Genomic DNA, 15,841 nt, shown 5'->3' with positions numbered 1-15,841 from the left:
CTCCCGCTAGAAATGAGAGCAAGTTAATTTTCCCGTTTATTTACCACCCACTCTAACCCTCCCTGTCCCACTCCAATGTCCGACCCGACTAGCCCAGGCCCTCACAGGGCGCGACAAGGAGCCGGTCCTTAAAAAGCGAAGGTTAAAATAAATAAGCATGGGTCTCCGCAGTCCGGGGGCTAATGTCCTATGACGGTCCGGGTCCGAGTCAATTCACCAGCAACGAATGCTCCTCCGAAGCGTCCCTGGAGGAGGGTCGGTGTCAGCGGAGGCGGAAGGCATCAGCTCCCTCAGGCCCGCTTCCCTTCCCCCCAGCCAATCCCAAACCCAAGCCAACCCGGCCTCCAACCTGCCGCAGCAGCAGAGGAGGCTGCAGGCGGAGCCGCTCCCACGGCGGAATTTGCCGGAGGTGGGGCTGTCTTGGCACTGCGCGATGTAGGCCTGGAGCTCGCTCTCCTCTCCGCCCGCCCCGCCCGGATGCTGGGGAGAGATGCCCGGCGGCCCGGCATGAAAGTGGCCTCTGACTTCCAAGGCCCTTGAGATGCGCCCTCCCCTACCCCTCCTCCCCGCTTCTCTCCAGTCATCTGGATCTTCTCACCGGTCCTTGTGGACCAACCAGGCTCCCACCTCTGGGCCTCTGCACCGTGCTGTGCCCTCCACCTGCTGTTCCTCGTGGTTTGCTTCACCCGGAGACATTCCCTGACCACTGAATGTGTGCACACCCTGAATCTTGGTCAGTTGGTGCCCTCCGCTGTGGCTCCAGCGCCTCGAGCCGTGCCTGACCCAATCTGGGTGCTTGACAACCACCCACTTGTGGGGGCGGCGAGCGGGCGGGGTGCAAACATCTGCATTCCCAGCAGCAGTGAATGTTCTGGCTTTTAGCCTTGTCTTCATCTCTCCCAACCTCACAGGGCCAATATCTCCTCTCCAAGTCCTTTCTGGCTCTAGGTCTTTGCTTTGGCTGTTCCTTCTCCCTGGTGCTCTCTCTTGGGCTCCTGTCTCATCGATCCAGAACTTCCTGAGATGATGGAAAGGTGTGATATCTATGCTGTCCAAATCTGGTAGCTACTAGTCACATTGGCTTTTGGGCGCTTGCTCTGTGGATGGTGTAAGTGAGGAACTGCATTTGGAATTGTATTTCATTTTCATACTAGAGACTACTATTGGACAGCACATTCTAGAAACTTTCCTGGACTCAGCCCGATACGAGTCTAAAGCAGGGGCCTCTCTGTAACCTTCCATACTTCCTTTACACCTCTCATCAGTTGGCTGTTATACTCCTGTTTGTGCATCATTCATCCTGCCCATCAGTCTTGGACCGACCATGTACGTTTCCTCAGGTGCCTGGCACCCAGCACCAGGCTTGGCACACAGTAGGCTGTCACACGTGTTTGCTAAAAGATCCTGTCTACCTGCCACGCCCATGTTCTGCTCTGACCCTCGCAGCCTGCAGGACAACCACCCTTCCCCAGACCCACAGGACAGAGGGGTTGGGAGCGGGGCTTCCGGAATGAGACAGTCGTAGGTTGAGCTGGGTTCCACCACGTGCTTGGTAGCTGACCTTGGGCGAGTCACTGAAATTCTATGGCTTAGTTTCCCTGTCGGTGAAAGCAGACGCAGGAACCCTACCTGGCCCGAGCCCCACACCTTGATAAAACTGAGAGTGTGGCAGCTGTGACCGGGACAGTATGGGTCCCTCCTGGGCCCCCCAATTCCGAGCCACCCTCTCCTTTGGCCTCGTAGCGTCTCCCACATTCTCTCCCTGGGTCCTCCTCTGCGCACCCCGCCGTGGCCAACCACGAGGGACTCAGAGCCCGAGTCTGGGGCCGTGCATGGACGCATGCATGCACGGCCCCACGGGGAGGCAGGGGGACGGCAGGCCGGCGAGGGGGCGGGTGGGCCGGCAGCTGACCTTGATGGTGTCGTAGGCGCCGGTGATGAGCGCGATGAAGAGGCTGAGCACCATGTAGATGAACAGGCTGATGAAGGAGTACAGGTAGAGCTGGGAGAACAGCCAGACCAGGCTGCTGCGGCCCTGCTGCGCCTGCATCGCCGCGAACGTCACGAACATGTCATCCCCGTTGATGAGCGAGAAAAGGCACTCGGACACCATGGACAGCGAGCGGAACTGCCGGCGGGCAGGGGGGTCGGGGTCAGAGGGAGTTGTGGGCACGGCTGGGGGCCGGGGTTGGGGGCTTTGTGGGGTCAGAGGGGACAGCGTACAGAGTACCCGTAGTCACGATAGAGCCACTTGGGGGGGGGGTCACTGAATAATGACAACGTCATAGAGTCAAGGCTAGGGTCACCGGGGATCAGAGGGGATGGTGGGTAGAACTGCTGCAAACTTGCTGGTAAGGAACCGTGGGTCAAGGTGGGTCATTCAGTGTCACCAAGTCAACAATAGATAGACCAGGAGTCAGGGGGCTTGGGAAGTAAGATGGGGAGCCAGGGATCCCTCATCTGTGGGTCACAAGCGCCACCCACAGTTCCCGGCCAGCCCCTACCTTCACATGGTAGGGTCCCAACACAATCCAGCCGCAGAAGCAATAGCCCAGGTAGATGACGGCCACACAGCAGCAGAAGCGCATGACGCTGGGCAGGGCCACCCGCAGCGTGGCAATAAGGATCTGCGGAGGGGTGGGGGTTGGGGTCGGGGGAGGGTGGGGGTATGTGTCAGCAATGGGGGCGGGACCACAAGCCAGGTGGGCCGTGAGCCTGCAGATGGGGTGAAGCCTGCCCAAGGGCATGATGGGGTGACCACAGAAACTGGGATGACCATCGACAAGGCAGGGTGGTGCTGAGTAGGCCCAAGGGCACCCCCCGGCTGGACTCAGTTCGGGGGAGGAGTATGAAAGAGCAGGCTCATGTGACCCCTGCCCAGGTGGAATGACAGGTGTGCCTGGTGTGGGCAGGTATGGGGAAGAGGCTCCTGGCGGGTCATCTACAGGGGCTGGTGACGGCAATACGTGTACGAATTTATCTGGGGGTGGGGGTGGCAATTAAAGGGCACGTGGCCGCCCCTGGGAGGGCCCCGCCTGCATGTCGGAGGCTTACGTTGTACTTGTGGAAGAAGGTCAGGTAGCGGATGACACCGACCCAGACGAGCAGCGTCGAGGTGCCCAGGAGGATGCTGCAGACGTCATAGCTTGCCAGGTTCTAGGGGCAGAAGCAGCGTCAACCCCATCCAGCCTGGCCCTTCCCTGGGGATGGGGCCCCGGGCAGGCATCAGCAGGGGTGGGAGAGGGGTCCAGGGTCTGGAAGGAGACCCCGGGGCTCGGGGGCAGGGCGTGGCAGGACCCACCTTGGCTTCGATGCCAATCTTCATGATGGTGCCTGAGATGGTGAGCACGTCGCTGGTGACCAGCAGGATGTACCAGCCGTTGACAAATTCCAGCCGCTCCCACAGGCTGATGACCTGTCCCCGCTGCCGCCACATGAACCTGACAAACTCCTGCAGGGGGAGGTGGGCGGGGTGAGGGCCAGTCCGGACGTGGGAGGCTTGCCACCCGGGCCTTGACGGTCCCAGAGCTGGGGAAGGCTGGGGGCGGCTCTCACGCTCTGCAGCAGGAAGCCTCGCAGCAGCGAGCGGGCGCACAGCAGGAAGGAGAAGGCACAAGTCAGGATCACGACCACGTCAAAGAGGAGCCGGAAGCTGTTGTCTCCTGTGCGGAAGGGCCGAAGGCAGGGCCAGGAGTGAGGCGGCTTCAGGGCGGGTTTGGGTTGGTCATCAGGCTCATGGGTTTCTCTGGGTAAGTCAGGAGTTTGGTCCGTGCTGGTCTGGGGCTTGGGGAATTCCTGGGCAGGTTGGGGCCCCTGGTCAGCGCTAGTCGGGGGCTTGGGGGCTCACCGTGGCCGAAGACGCTGGGGTGCTTACACTCCTGGATGTGGGCCTGGGTCTCCAGGCTGATGGGGATACGCCCACTGTGTGCCTTATTGTCAAATGTGATCTGCAGGGGCGTGGCGGGACGGGACAGAGTAAACCTCAGCAGACCTAGGCCCCCAGAGGCGCAGGACGGATGGTCTCTCCAGCCCCAGCCTCCCCCATCACCCCCACGCTGCCCTTGGCCGAGGGTCCCCAGCTCCAGGACACAGAAGTCCCCGGCCCACCATGCCACCCCGTCCCTGGCCGGTCCCTCGCCCCACCCCCCAGGCGTCGCGGGCTCACCAGGATGCTGAAGGTGTAGCAGTCTGGGATCTCATTGTTGATCAGGCTCTGGAGGTTGATGGTCTTCAGCTGGAAGTGGATGGTGACGTTGATCAGCCTGCGTGGGGGGGAGGCTTGGGTGAGGGTGGGGGGGCTCTGCCCATCCCTCCTGCCCCGGAGCGCCAGCACTCCTGCCCCACGCTGACTCTGCAGCTGGCAGAGGAAGTGCTCACCTGGCCGCATCGGCATGGCCCGCCCCTGCCCCCGCCTGTGGGGAAGCGGCTGCCCCGCCCACCACCCCCACCCCTGAAGATGCCTGGAGCCCTGCCTCCCCCCTCCTCGGCCCCCTTGATGGGGCAGTACTTGTGGAATTTGAGCGTGAGGTTCTTGTAACTGGTGCTGCCATCCAAGAGGGAGAGCTCATCACTGGGGGGCACAGGGGGTCTCTCGGGAGGGTCCACCCGGATACAGTCTGAAGACAGGGAGTCAGGGAAGGGACACTGGGGACAGGGGAGGCACAGGCAGGTCTCCCCAGAGTCCCCGACAGACCCCTTCCCTGCTTTCCTTCCCCCTTCATACTTCGACATTTGTCGTTTGTTCCTGCTGTCTCCCCCTAGGGTCAGGCCTGGTCTGTCTGTCTCACTCCCTACACAGACCCTAGTGCCTGGCGCTCAGTGGGCCCCCAAATGTTTAGGGAATGAATGATAGTGAAACATAACACTCAGCTCTTTCCGCGTGCCAAGCATTCTGCTAATCATCAAATTATTAACGATCGTGACCACCCCATCTTGCGGATGGGCAGGACGCAAAGTGGATTTTAAAGATTTTTTTTTTTTGGATGTGGACCATTTTTAAAGTCTTTATTCAATTTGTTACAACATTGCTTCTATGTTTGTTGTTTTTTTTTTTCCGGCTGCCAGGCATGTGGGATCTTAGCTCCCTCACCAGGGATTGAAACCACACCCCCTGCATTGGAAGGCAAAGTCTTAGTCACTGGGCAGCCGGGGAAGTCCCTAAAGTGGGATTATTATTATTATTATTATTATTTTTTTTTTTTTTTTAAATCCCGACAGCTGAGCCCTGCCCGGCCCACTCACCAGTGATGACCATGGGGTCGATGTCAAAGGTGTCATTGGCTGGGTCCACGTGGCCCCGGTGGTAGTAGCACTGGCAGAGGGCCAGGGCCGAGCCATTGGCCCAGGGCCCGCCCCCGCCCCGCACGTAAGCATACCGACCCAGGGACACGTCGGGGAGCATCAGGTACTGTGGGCAAAGGAGGGGAGGGTCAGTGAGCCCCGCCCGTTCTCCCGGGTGGGCCCACCTGCCCACCTGCTCCTGGTCGCCCACACCTGGTCCACGGCGTGGAAGATGGCCTGGTACAGCTGCTCCCGGGTGTAGGCCGCAAACGTGTCATCCGCCCCGTCCGAGTAGCCCAGCAGGAAGAGGTGCCGGAAGGCGATGGTGTTCTCCTCCCGGAATGTCACCACCAGCTGGTTGCTGAGCCCAAACAGGATGAGCTGGTGGGAGGGATGGGGAGGATTGGTACTACCGGCATGGGGTCTCCCACGGCGCATGAGCGGAGGCAGAGTAAAGAGAAGGCCCACCCCATGAAGGCATGACCACCCTACGTCCCCAAGGCGCAGCGCAGAGTGGCCACTCATAGAACTCGTGGCAACAACTAATGTTCATGAAATGTTTACCGGATGAATGTTCGAGGGTAAGCACAGCATCACACTGCCAGGGTCCGAGTGCCACCTTCCAAGGCTCAGCTGCTATGGGACTTTGGACAAGTCCCTTAACCTCTCTGAGCCTCAGCTGTCCTATCTATAGAAAGGGGCAAGAGCAGTGGCTAGGACCTCAGAGGGCATTTATGAAGCTTAAAGGCGCTGCTCCCGTGCAGGTCCGAGAGGGCTTCCTGACGGATTAGTGCCACTGTCACTATCATGATATGGGGCTGTGGGGTCAGGACTAAGCTCTGACTCCAAGATTCTCCTTCGAGGAAAACAGCAACCACAGGTGGCATTCTGTGGGGTGGGGTGGGGGCCCTGAAGGTCTCACCTGCACTGTGACCACCAGGATCTTCACCACCTGCAGCATGAGCTTAAAGGGCTTGCGGCCCTTGGCCCGAAATTTATCACAGGGGCTCATGAAGAAGTACTTGAGACGACGGCGGAGATCCTCCTCTTCTGGAGGGGTGGAAGGGGCTGGGGAAGGCCCCACCTGGGTCCCATACCCAGGTTTGGGTGTCAGGAGGCGCTCAGTCTCTGTGGGATGGGAGAGGGCAGTGGGGACCAGGCCTAGGCAGGTTCACCTGCCAATAGGGGAGGCAGGTCCCAAGCTCCAGCCAAGAAAGAACTCTGAGAGAGCTAAGGAAAACCAGAAAATCCGTAACATTTTAGGGGTATATGCAGCAGTGCTGGCTCAGCGGTTTCAGGTCACTCCAAAGGGCCTGAGTTGATTCCTGCCCCTGCTCCAGGGCACTCGGCTTCCCCGAGCCTCAGCTACCTCATCTGCAAAATGGGGCAATAAAATCTCTCACCAAGAAGCTAAGGATTTGACACTTACAAAGCATTCGGTCTCTGAGTCTCAATAATTCCTCAACGAATAGAGCCTATTCTATTTTTTTGGTTTGTTTTTGGGTTTTTTTGGCTGTGCCGTGTGGCATGTGGGATCTTAGTCCCCCGACCAGGGATTGAACCGAGCCACAACAGTGAAAGCGCTGAGTCCTAACCACTGGACCCCCAGGGAACTCCGAACAGAGGCTACTCTAAGGACCACTTATTCCTTTCAATCCTGACCAGTCCAAGATGAAAGCCCAAGTTTTCAGCAATGGCTCGGGTCATAGCTGGTCACAGCAGCCCTGAACTGTTCCTGACACAACCCACCATCCCCACTGGGAGAACCCCGCTTCCTTCCAGGGTCTGGCTGGCCTCCTGCCTGGCATGGCCACCAGGATGAAATGTAGGCACTGTCAGAACCTGTCTGGCAGGGAGGGCCAGCCCCTGGTCCCTTTGGAGCTCAGATGCTATCGTGGTTGTTTACAAGATAGCTGGATGGGAAGCCAGAAGGGAGGCTGCCTCCCTGGCTGGGATCACAGCTAATTCATCCCAGACTCTACCAGCCAGGACATCTTTCAGGTGTCTGCAGCTAGCTTAAGAAGGGAAGATCAACACAAAGGGCATTCCTCCATGCTGCCCTGTGAGAGGCGACTGAGCTTCCTTGTGTTTGGAGAGCTGAAATTGAGTTAGGCGCCTGCGCTTAAGGTGGCAACCCCGCCCCCAGCACTCCTGCCTAAGTTTAGAGAAGCTGAACATTTGCCTCCTGGTTTGTGGAAGGAAAGCCTGGGAATCTGACGTGCGGGTTGCAGAAGCTGGGGCCCGCTGTCGGAGTTCCAGCAAAGCTGAACAATCCGAATCTAGGCTCAGAATGCAAATCCTGGGACCCTCGCCGCCTGAGTCGGAAAAGCTGGCGATCCGCCAGCTGCCTGAATTGAGGTACTCAGAGCAGAGCCTGGGTTCAGGAAGGGCGGTCGGAGTCCCGCCACTCCGAGGTCGGAGAAGCTGATGCCCACCCGCCGCCCAGGTTCTAGGAGCCGTCTGCCCATATCTACGCCAAGGGGACACTGAGAGGTCAGCATCAGAGTTGAGGAAAGGGAAACCGGGAGCTCCGCCGCCCCAGGTTGGGGAAGCCGCCCGCCCGTCCGCCGCACGCGTCCTGGGACTTGCGGGGCCGCCCGCGCCCTCACCTGAGCCGCGCGGGCCTACGGGCACTGCCATGCCGGGGAGGGGAGCGCCGAACGCCGGCAGGCGCGGCGGTGCAACCGGCGTCTAAACACCCGCTGCTGTCACTGCGGCCTCGCTCCCTCGCGGTGTAGCTTCAAACCCTCCCGCGTCAGCTGACTCGAGCCCCAGTCACGTGACCAGCGCGGCCCTGGAGGCAGGTGACGGGATCCGGTCCCTCCCCCTGCGCCACGACGACCCCTGCCCGAGCAGCACGCATGCGTGCCTCAGCTGGCGACTTGCCCTTAGGCGGCCCCAAGGTCCTAGCGCCGACGGGCGCAAATGTGCTGGGGGATGGGCTGGGTGCTGGCTCCGTCCTGGCTCCGTCATGCCCCCGTCCAGTGCTAACCTCTTGACTTCCATGTCCAGTGTTTGACCCCTTTCCCTCCGCGGTGTCGGATGATGATCCTATCTCAAGGCTGCCCCGCTCCATCCTCCCAGAAACTCTGCGTTACTCTCAACCCCCCCTCATCCGAACTGTCCTGAAATCCTACTTCATTTCCTAATTACATCGCAAATAGGACCACTTTTCCCCACTCCTATGGCTATAAACCCATAGTCCCCCAAGATTCCCTATGGCCTGGACCACTGCAACAACCTCCCTGATCTTGGGCTCCCATTCCGGATCCCCTCCATTCCACTCGCCATCCAGCAGCCAGAAGCATCTTCAAAAAATAATTCGTATCAGTCAGAACCTGTTGGTAGCTTCCCATTTCCCTGGGATGACAAGCAAACTCCCCTCTTCAGTCTACCAGGGCCTTCTGTTCTGGCCCCACCTAACTCCTCCCCTAGCTCATCTCTCAACGGCCCCAGGGCCTTTGCACAATCTTGCCCTAGAGCATAAAGGTTAAGAACTTAGGCTCTGGAGGGCAGACAATTTGGGTTTAAATCTGGGCGCTCCCAACCACCACTTCTGGGTCTTCCAAAAAGTCCCTTGAACGCCATGTGCCTCAGCGTCCTCATTTGCAAAATGGGAATATTCATAGTTACCTGCCTCGTGGAGCTGCCGAGAGAATTAAATGAGAAAATGCTAGAGCATAGCACAAGCCTGGGCAAACAGTACTGATGATTAAATTAGAGGTTATTGGGATTATAAAGTCCTTCCTTGGGAAGGCTGTCTGCCATCTAAATCAGAAGTCTTGTTATGCTTCTTGTTGAATGTAACATACTCTGTAATTACTTTTTAAATGTTTCTAAACTTGGTCTCTGAGCTGTGTGAGGGCCAAGGCCATACTTATCTTGTTCCCTGCTGAGACCCAAGCAATCAACAGATGTTTGTTGGATGCATAAATGAGTGCCCTCCTTTGTCCCGTGGTGTACCTGCAATGTGGGCTTTGAAGGGCAAGGGGTAAGTTAGGAGAGCAGACGGGGCAGGGCCACCCACATGGTTTCATACCAGCCTCCACCATCAGCCTACTAGACGGTCAACATGCCAGAAATCCCACCATTCCTGGGAAAGCCAACTCCAAAAGGAAGGGAGTTAGATCACCCACAGGATAAGTCTGCCCCTGACTGGGGTGGCCAGGTCTGGGGGAGCAGGGAGTGGCAACTGCTGGGATGGACCAGTGTGAGCCCTTGTGGGGGAAGCTAGGAAGCCTGGAGGGTATTGGGGGAGAAGCCAGGACATTGACGTTCTATTTGTATGTTTGGCTCCGGCCATACCCTCCCATCTCCAGAAGAAGAGGCTGTGCATCAGAGGAAAAACAGCAACAGGAGAACCACAACACAGAGCCAGGAGGCAGTGGGAGGATTTTACTAACTGCACAACACACAACTTTCCCAGGCCCCTGTGGGTGCCAGCATGCCCTTCAGCCATCAGGCCCCAGCAGTGCCCCTTGCTCCTGCACCCACTCGGGGCTCTCACCGGTAGGGAGGACTGCGCCGACAGTGTCATGGGTGGGAGAGCCAGGGTCAGGGTGGGACTCAGAGCTGGGGTCAGGGCTGGGCACGGGATCCGGGTCGGGGCTGGGACCAGATCTGTGATCGGGGCTGGCCACAAGGTCGGAATTGGCATTGTGCCCAGGCTCAGGGTCAGAAGATTTGACAGAATCAGGGGTGGGGGTAGATCCAGAGCCAGGGATGGGTTTGGGGCTGGGATTGGGGGGGGAGCCCAGCGCAGAGCCAGGGTCAGGGTCAAGGCCAGAGCTGGGGCCGGGGCTGAGGCCCAGGCCTGAACCCAGCACAGAGACAGCATCAGGACCCAGAAGGGAGACCTGCCCCGGCCTCAACATCGAAGCGGGGCTGAGGCCCAAACCGGCGGCGGCCGCAGCAGCTGCAGCGGCCGCGCCCTCATGCACTCGCTTGTGCTTGGTGAGGCTGGAGGCTTGGCCGAAGGCCTTGCCGCAGAGCTGGCAGCGGTAGGGGCGCTCGCCCGAATGCACGTGCAGGTGCTGCAGCAGCGCCGAACTCTGCCCAAAGGCCTTGGAGCAGTGGGGGCAGGCATAGGGCCGCTCGCCGGTGTGGATGCGCAGGTGATGCTGCAGGTTGGAACTCTGGCCGAAGGCCTTGCCGCAGTGGGGACAGCGGTAGGGGCGCTCGGCCGTGTGTGTGCGCTGGTGCTGCAGCAGCGCGGAGCTCTGGCCAAAGGCCTTGCCGCACTGCGGGCACGGGTACGGCCGCTCACCCGTGTGCGTGCGCAGGTGCTTCAGCAGCGCCGAGCCCTGCCCAAAGCCCTTGGCGCACACCGGGCACTTGTGCGGCCGCGGGCCGCCGTGCGTGCGCAGGTGCTGCGCCAGCAGCGAACCGTGCCCGAAGGCTTTGCCGCACACAGGGCAGTGGTGCGGCTTCTCGCCGCTGTGGCTGCTGCGGTGCTTGAGCAGCGTGGAGCGCCAGCCAAAGGCCTTGCCGCACGCCGCGCACTGGTAGGGCCGCGCGCCCGTGTGGATGCCGCGGTGCTGGGCCAGCGTGGCGCCGTGGCTGAACGACTTGCCGCAGTCGGGGCAGCGGTAAGGCTTCTCGCCGCTGTGGGTGCGGCGGTGCTGGCTCAGACCCGAGCTGCGGCGGAAGGCTCGCCCGCAATCCGGGCAGGAGAAGGGCCGGGGCGGGCTGGCAGGTGCAGGGAGCACTGCGGGGCCGGCGGCCAGGACCTCGGGGGTGGCAGTGAGGTCGGACGAGAGGGGGTCCAGGTCTGGGGTGGCAGCGGGACTGAGGGTGTCGCTGTTAGGGTCGAGAACCAGGGGGACGGGGCCGATGACGTCTGGGTCGTCAAAACTTGAAGACATAGGGTCGAGATCTTGGGGATCCGAGTCATGGATCCCCGAGATGGAGCTCGGAGCTTCCACATCGGGATCCAGATCCTCGGAGACAGGCTCCAGCTCTTCATAGCTGGGGTCCACATCTTCAGAGGCAGTGTTGAGGTCTTCCGGCTCAGGCTCTGGGTTTTCAGAAACTGGGTCCAGCTCTTCACTCTTGGGGTCTAGGTCTTCTGAGTCGGAGTCAAGCTCTTCATAATTGGGCCTCGGGCCTTTGTGGCCTGGGTTCCTGACTAGGACCGAACGCCGCATCCCGGGTGTGGAAGTGCTGGCTGCTTCCGGGGCAGGCTCTACGGGGTGAGGGCAGAAGGTGAGTGGAGGTAGGTTCTGGGGAACCGGGGGGGTCTCTTTTGGAGCCTGAGCAGGGAAGGGAGAGGGGGCCAGACCGTGCCCCAGATCCCACGCCGGGGCACACACACGGATCATTCTCTTGTCTTGTACTGCAGGGAGATTTTGCACTCGCCCCCGCCAGGGCAGGGAGAAGAGGGACCCTGGTGGGACATGGGGAGGGGGGGACTCCCTTCTCAGCCCCACACCTGGATAGAAGTCGTGGGACCCAGCACTAGAGGTCTCCAGTACCCAGCTCCATGGCTCTGCCCCTCTCTCCATCCTGGGCTCCTCCTCTGGTGGGCAGCTTGGGTCCTGTGGAGGAGAGAGAGTCTAGATACCTATCCCCTTGACCATGGCCCCTTCATGGGGAAGACGGGGGGTGTCTGGGTTCTCGTGCTTTCTGCTAAGTACATGGCCTGAATTCCAGTCCCATAGTTGGGGGTGGCATGTTTGGGGGCTCCTAGTAGGGAGGGCGACCCCTGGCTCACCTCCTAGAGAAGAAGCATCCTGACCTCTGAAGCCTCTATCTGGGGGAAAAGTGGGGCAGGGGCAAACAACAACTGGTACTCCTCACTGGGGGAGTGCAGAAAGACCCCTGGCTTGCTTCCTGGGGAAGAGACAACGTGAATTCCAAACCTTACAATTCTGGGGTAGGACTGAGTCCAAACACCTGTATTCTATCTTAGATAGAAGATCCTGAATGCAGATTTCTAAAGCTAGAGTGAGTGCGGGGATATAATATGTGGGACCCCTGGAGGGAGCAGGGAGACCCATGGATCCATCAGCCAGGAGGGTAGGGACAGGTGTCGGTGTACCTGTTTGCCCAAGTAGATAGAAGATCCTGAATTCTAACCCCTAGCTGGGGTGGGCAGAATAATACCTGGGGCTCCTCTTGGGTTACTGGAGGGACCCTGGGCCATCTCCTAGGAAGGGGAGATTCCTGAGTGCCTGACCCCACGATCGACGTATGGGAATGGGCGTCAGGAACTCTGGTCCCCTCCTGGAAGGAAGATCCTGAATTCTAGCTCCATGGCTAGAGGTAGGGAGGGGGGCAGAGAAACAAGCTGGGATCCCTTCAGGGGAGCAGGAGGAAATCAGGATTACCTGAAGGGGAGGTGATGCCCACCACATGGCTAGGCCTCGGGGAGAAAACAACAAATAGATCTATTCCTGGGAGACAGGGGAGGACCTCTGGCTCTCCTTCTGGGGAGGGGGACCTCCCAAGCCACAACCCCAGAGCTGGGAGTGGGTACGCAAACAGAGAGGGCTGAGTTCCTAGTTCACCTCCTTAACTTCCACGACGGAGGGTCAGGAGACAGTGCTGAGTCCCTTCCTAGATTCCCAGGGGGCAGGGGGACCCTAAGATTCACTCCTGAATTCCCATCTCTGAGCTGCACGCTGGGAGGAGAGATAACTGGGATCCTTCTCTGAGTTCCTGGGGGGCAGGTGGAACCCTGGATCACCTCCTGGGGAAGGGGCTTCCAGAACTCTGGACCCCAAGACTGGAGAGTGAGGGGAACAATAACTGGGGTCCTGGGGGAGGGAGGGAACCCCTGGATCCCCCTCTTGAAGATGGGCTTCATGAACTCCCTACCCCAGGCTGAAGGGTGAGGAGAACAATACCTGGGGCCACTTCTGGGTTCCTGGGGTGGGGGGTCTGGAGCGCCTCCAGGGGAGGCGGGCGTCCTGGACTCCCGTCCCCACCCCAAGTCAGGGGTTCTCCCCCCACCCCCATACCTCCCGATTGACGGCGCCCAGCTCGGGCCGGGCCCTCCCCCGGGGCCGCAGCGGCGGAACCGGCGCGCTAGGCCCGCGGGTCGCGCGGCCCCCTCCCATCGCGCCGGCGTCTCTGCTCTCCCGGGCCGGGGCTGGCGGCGCGCGAGGCGAGGGAAGGGGGTGGACAGAGGTCGCCCAGGGCCGCGCCCCGCGCCGGGGCCCCCTGCCCGCCCGCCCCCCTCACCCCCGCCCCATCGCGGCCGCCGCCCGCCCGACCAGCTCACGGGGACACTCACCCGGCGCCCCTCGCCCCAGCCCGGCCCGCCGCGCCCGCCGGCGCCCCCAGGGCCCGCAGGAAGCCCCCCGCCCGCCAGCCCCGCCGGCGGCCCCCTCGGCCCTGCGGCCCCGCCAAGCGCTCCCAGGGAGCGAGAGGGGCCGGCCGAGGGCCGCAGCGGGAGCTGCTGGGACTTGTAGTTCGCCCGCGTCCGCCTCGGCCGTCGCCATCGCTGCCCCCGCCTCCCCCCGGGCCAGCCTTTGTCCCGGCCCGGCCACCCGGCCGCGCGGCCGCGCCTTTGTCTGCGCCGCGCCCCGCCCGCGCTGTCCCCGCCGCGGCCTCTCCTCTTCTGCGTCTCTCTCAGCCGCTCTCGATCCCTCTCCGCCTCTTCCTCTCTCTCTCTGTTCCTTCTCTGTCGCTCTGTCCCTCTATTTCTATGTCTCTCTCCATTTCAATCTCTTTGCCTCTCTTGCCCTCACTTTTTCTGCCTCTGTCCCTCTGTGTCTCTATCCTCTTCTCTCTCCCTGTCTCTGCCTCCTGCCCAGGTCTCTGACTCTCTCTGGTTTCAAGAAACACCGAACATTCTCTCTCTGTCTTGCAGACTGGCCACGCACATCAGCATAGTCAAGACGCTGAGAATTTACAAACTTGTGTATCTTTGCTCAGTCCAGCATTTCCCTCTAAGACTCCTCCTCCAAGGAAAAGAGTTGGGGATACTGAGTGTTTCCTCCTTCTCCTCCCTGGTCACGCACCGCTGTCACTGGTGGACTCCCCGTGCCTGATGCTCCCTCTGAAGCCTAGAGCAGATCTGGGAAGCACTCTGGGCAGACTTTACCTGGAGACACAGATCCCTGTGAGGAGGGAGTGAAATACAGCCCCGGCAGCTGGCAGCTGGGCCGTGAGATGTTCTTCCCTGAACATAAACAATGATCACACAAGGCCGCTCTGTGACCGCGCCTGAGCCGAGATAGACACAAGGACACTCTGCAACCACAAAAATGAATACACACCCCCTCCTCTCCCCCCCCCCCCCGCCACTAACTCAGATGACCGCCGCTTCTTCCCAATGACGGCCACATGTCCATCCTCACACTTCTGAGATAAGAATCACCAAAATACCCAGTCCCAGTCGCCGATCTGCTCCCTGCTTGCTGACAGCACCAGGCTAGAGCTGCTTCTACTCTCCTCTTCTTAAAATCACCCAGCACAAGCCTGAATCCTAAAAGATGCCCTCCTGTCCCCCAACTCTTCTGGAGATGCCCCATGGTTCCCCGCTACGGGATCTTCCTTGCTGCGCAAGCTAAAAAAATTTTTTTTGACTACAGGCGTGTTTCTGATGGTCTTTGACGAATTTGGACAACACCTACCCTTGCGTGAAAATCAGGCCTCCAGGGGACTTCGCTCTTCCTTCCAGAACCTTCTAGATCTGGGCTGAACTTGTGGCCTGAGACCTGCTTTCCAGCTCTCTGTGGAGAAGCCAGCAGCAGATCTGAGAGACTTGAAACTGCAATTGGATTATGTCGCTTGTTCTTCATCCTACTGGATGATCCCATTACAAATAATACTTGTAATGACAGCTGTCATTTCAGTCTCCCCAGTATGTCTCTCAGCACCTCGCTTTCCCTTTGTGGAGCCCCCTCCACTACTCCAGATGGACCCGTGTCTAACCCGTGCCCCCCCAGTACCATGCGATCTAAACTTACCAACCCAAGAACCCCACCCCCCGGCCACAATGAGGGCTGGGACGAAGTCATGAGGTTGGAGAATCTCTTTCTTCCTTTGGGATCATGAGCTGTTTATTGGCTTCCTTCTGCCTGCACCCACCTTCCTCAGTTGTCTGGAAGAACAGTCTGCAGACTGAAGCCAATCTATACCAGGATGTAGAGGTGAGAGACAGAGAGACAGCTCTAGCTATATTGGTTGAGCTCTTGGACATAGCCGTACCTGAAGCCGGAAAGCTCACAGTCTTTCCAGCCAACAAATTTCCTGGGTATTTGAGCTAGTTTAGTGGGTTTCTGTCTCTTGCAGTCATGACAGTCTTGACTAATTTAGACATGATTTCCAGAAAAGGGAAGGGTATTGAAGGAAATAACTTAAAATGTGAAATTGGCTGAACAAAGGTGAAGTAGAGGGCCAGGGCCACCTTGACATATATATTCATTATAAAGTGAATAGGCCTTCAAGATTTGTGCAGTGCACAACCTCCCCAGATATATGTGGCAGCCCTGTAGAAGGGCCTTGCTCAGGAAACCAGAAATCTGTTACGTTGAAGAAAAATGGCCGATTAAATCGTTGCCCGTTTTATCTTCGCACTCTGTGTGTCACCTGGGACTGCGGCTCGCGTGGC

At 59.5% G+C, this 15,841-nt stretch overlaps 2 protein-coding genes and 1 long non-coding RNA gene across 8 annotated transcripts; 1 reads left to right on the top strand and 2 right to left on the bottom strand.

Moving 5' to 3' along the window:
- Positions 1-23: 23 nt before the first annotated feature.
- MCOLN1 (mucolipin TRP cation channel 1) lies at positions 24-8,137 on the bottom strand. Of its 2 annotated transcripts, XM_004277286.3 has the most exons (14): positions 7,890-8,135; positions 6,203-6,408; positions 5,494-5,661; positions 5,242-5,407; positions 4,508-4,616; positions 4,166-4,262; positions 3,848-3,947; positions 3,556-3,662; positions 3,302-3,451; positions 3,055-3,156; positions 2,505-2,627; positions 1,913-2,128; positions 350-480; positions 24-245 (listed from the first exon to the last, which is right to left on the bottom strand). In XM_004277286.3, the coding sequence occupies exons 1-14, from the start codon at positions 7,918-7,920 to the stop codon at positions 209-211; spliced, it is 1,743 nt and encodes a 580-aa protein (XP_004277334.1). In that variant the 5' UTR covers positions 7,921-8,135; the 3' UTR covers positions 24-208. The 2 variants fall into 2 exon arrangements, with proteins under 2 accessions (XP_004277334.1, XP_033256846.1); XM_033400955.2 differs by lacking the exons at positions 24-245; positions 350-480 and adding an exon at positions 710-1,018 and having other exon boundaries at positions 7,890-8,137.
- On the top strand, positions 7,297-15,077 carry LOC117195699 (uncharacterized). Its single transcript, XR_004475476.2, has 2 exons — positions 7,297-7,773; positions 14,820-15,077. It is a non-coding gene; the product is annotated as an uncharacterized LOC117195699 (long non-coding RNA).
- On the bottom strand, positions 9,661-15,064 carry ZNF358 (zinc finger protein 358). 5 transcript variants are annotated; one of them, XM_049708210.1, is made up of 3 exons: positions 14,862-15,064; positions 11,711-11,816; positions 9,661-11,464 (listed from the first exon to the last, which is right to left on the bottom strand). In XM_049708210.1, exons 1-3 carry the CDS (start codon positions 15,045-15,047, stop codon positions 9,732-9,734), a joined length of 2,025 nt encoding a protein of 674 aa, XP_049564167.1. In that variant the 5' UTR covers positions 15,048-15,064; the 3' UTR covers positions 9,661-9,731. The 5 variants fall into 5 exon arrangements, with proteins under 5 accessions (XP_049564167.1, XP_033256840.1, XP_033256839.1 ...); XM_033400949.2 differs by lacking the exon at positions 14,862-15,064 and adding an exon at positions 13,517-13,649; XM_033400948.2 differs by lacking the exon at positions 14,862-15,064 and adding an exon at positions 13,242-13,417.
- Positions 15,078-15,841: the final 764 nt, after the last annotated feature.

Source organism: Orcinus orca, chromosome 3, assembly GCF_937001465.1.
Source record: "Orcinus orca chromosome 3, mOrcOrc1.1, whole genome shotgun sequence".
Lineage (NCBI taxonomy): Eukaryota > Metazoa > Chordata > Mammalia > Artiodactyla > Delphinidae > Orcinus > Orcinus orca.
This window is presented reverse-complemented; position numbering and strand designations above follow the sequence as displayed.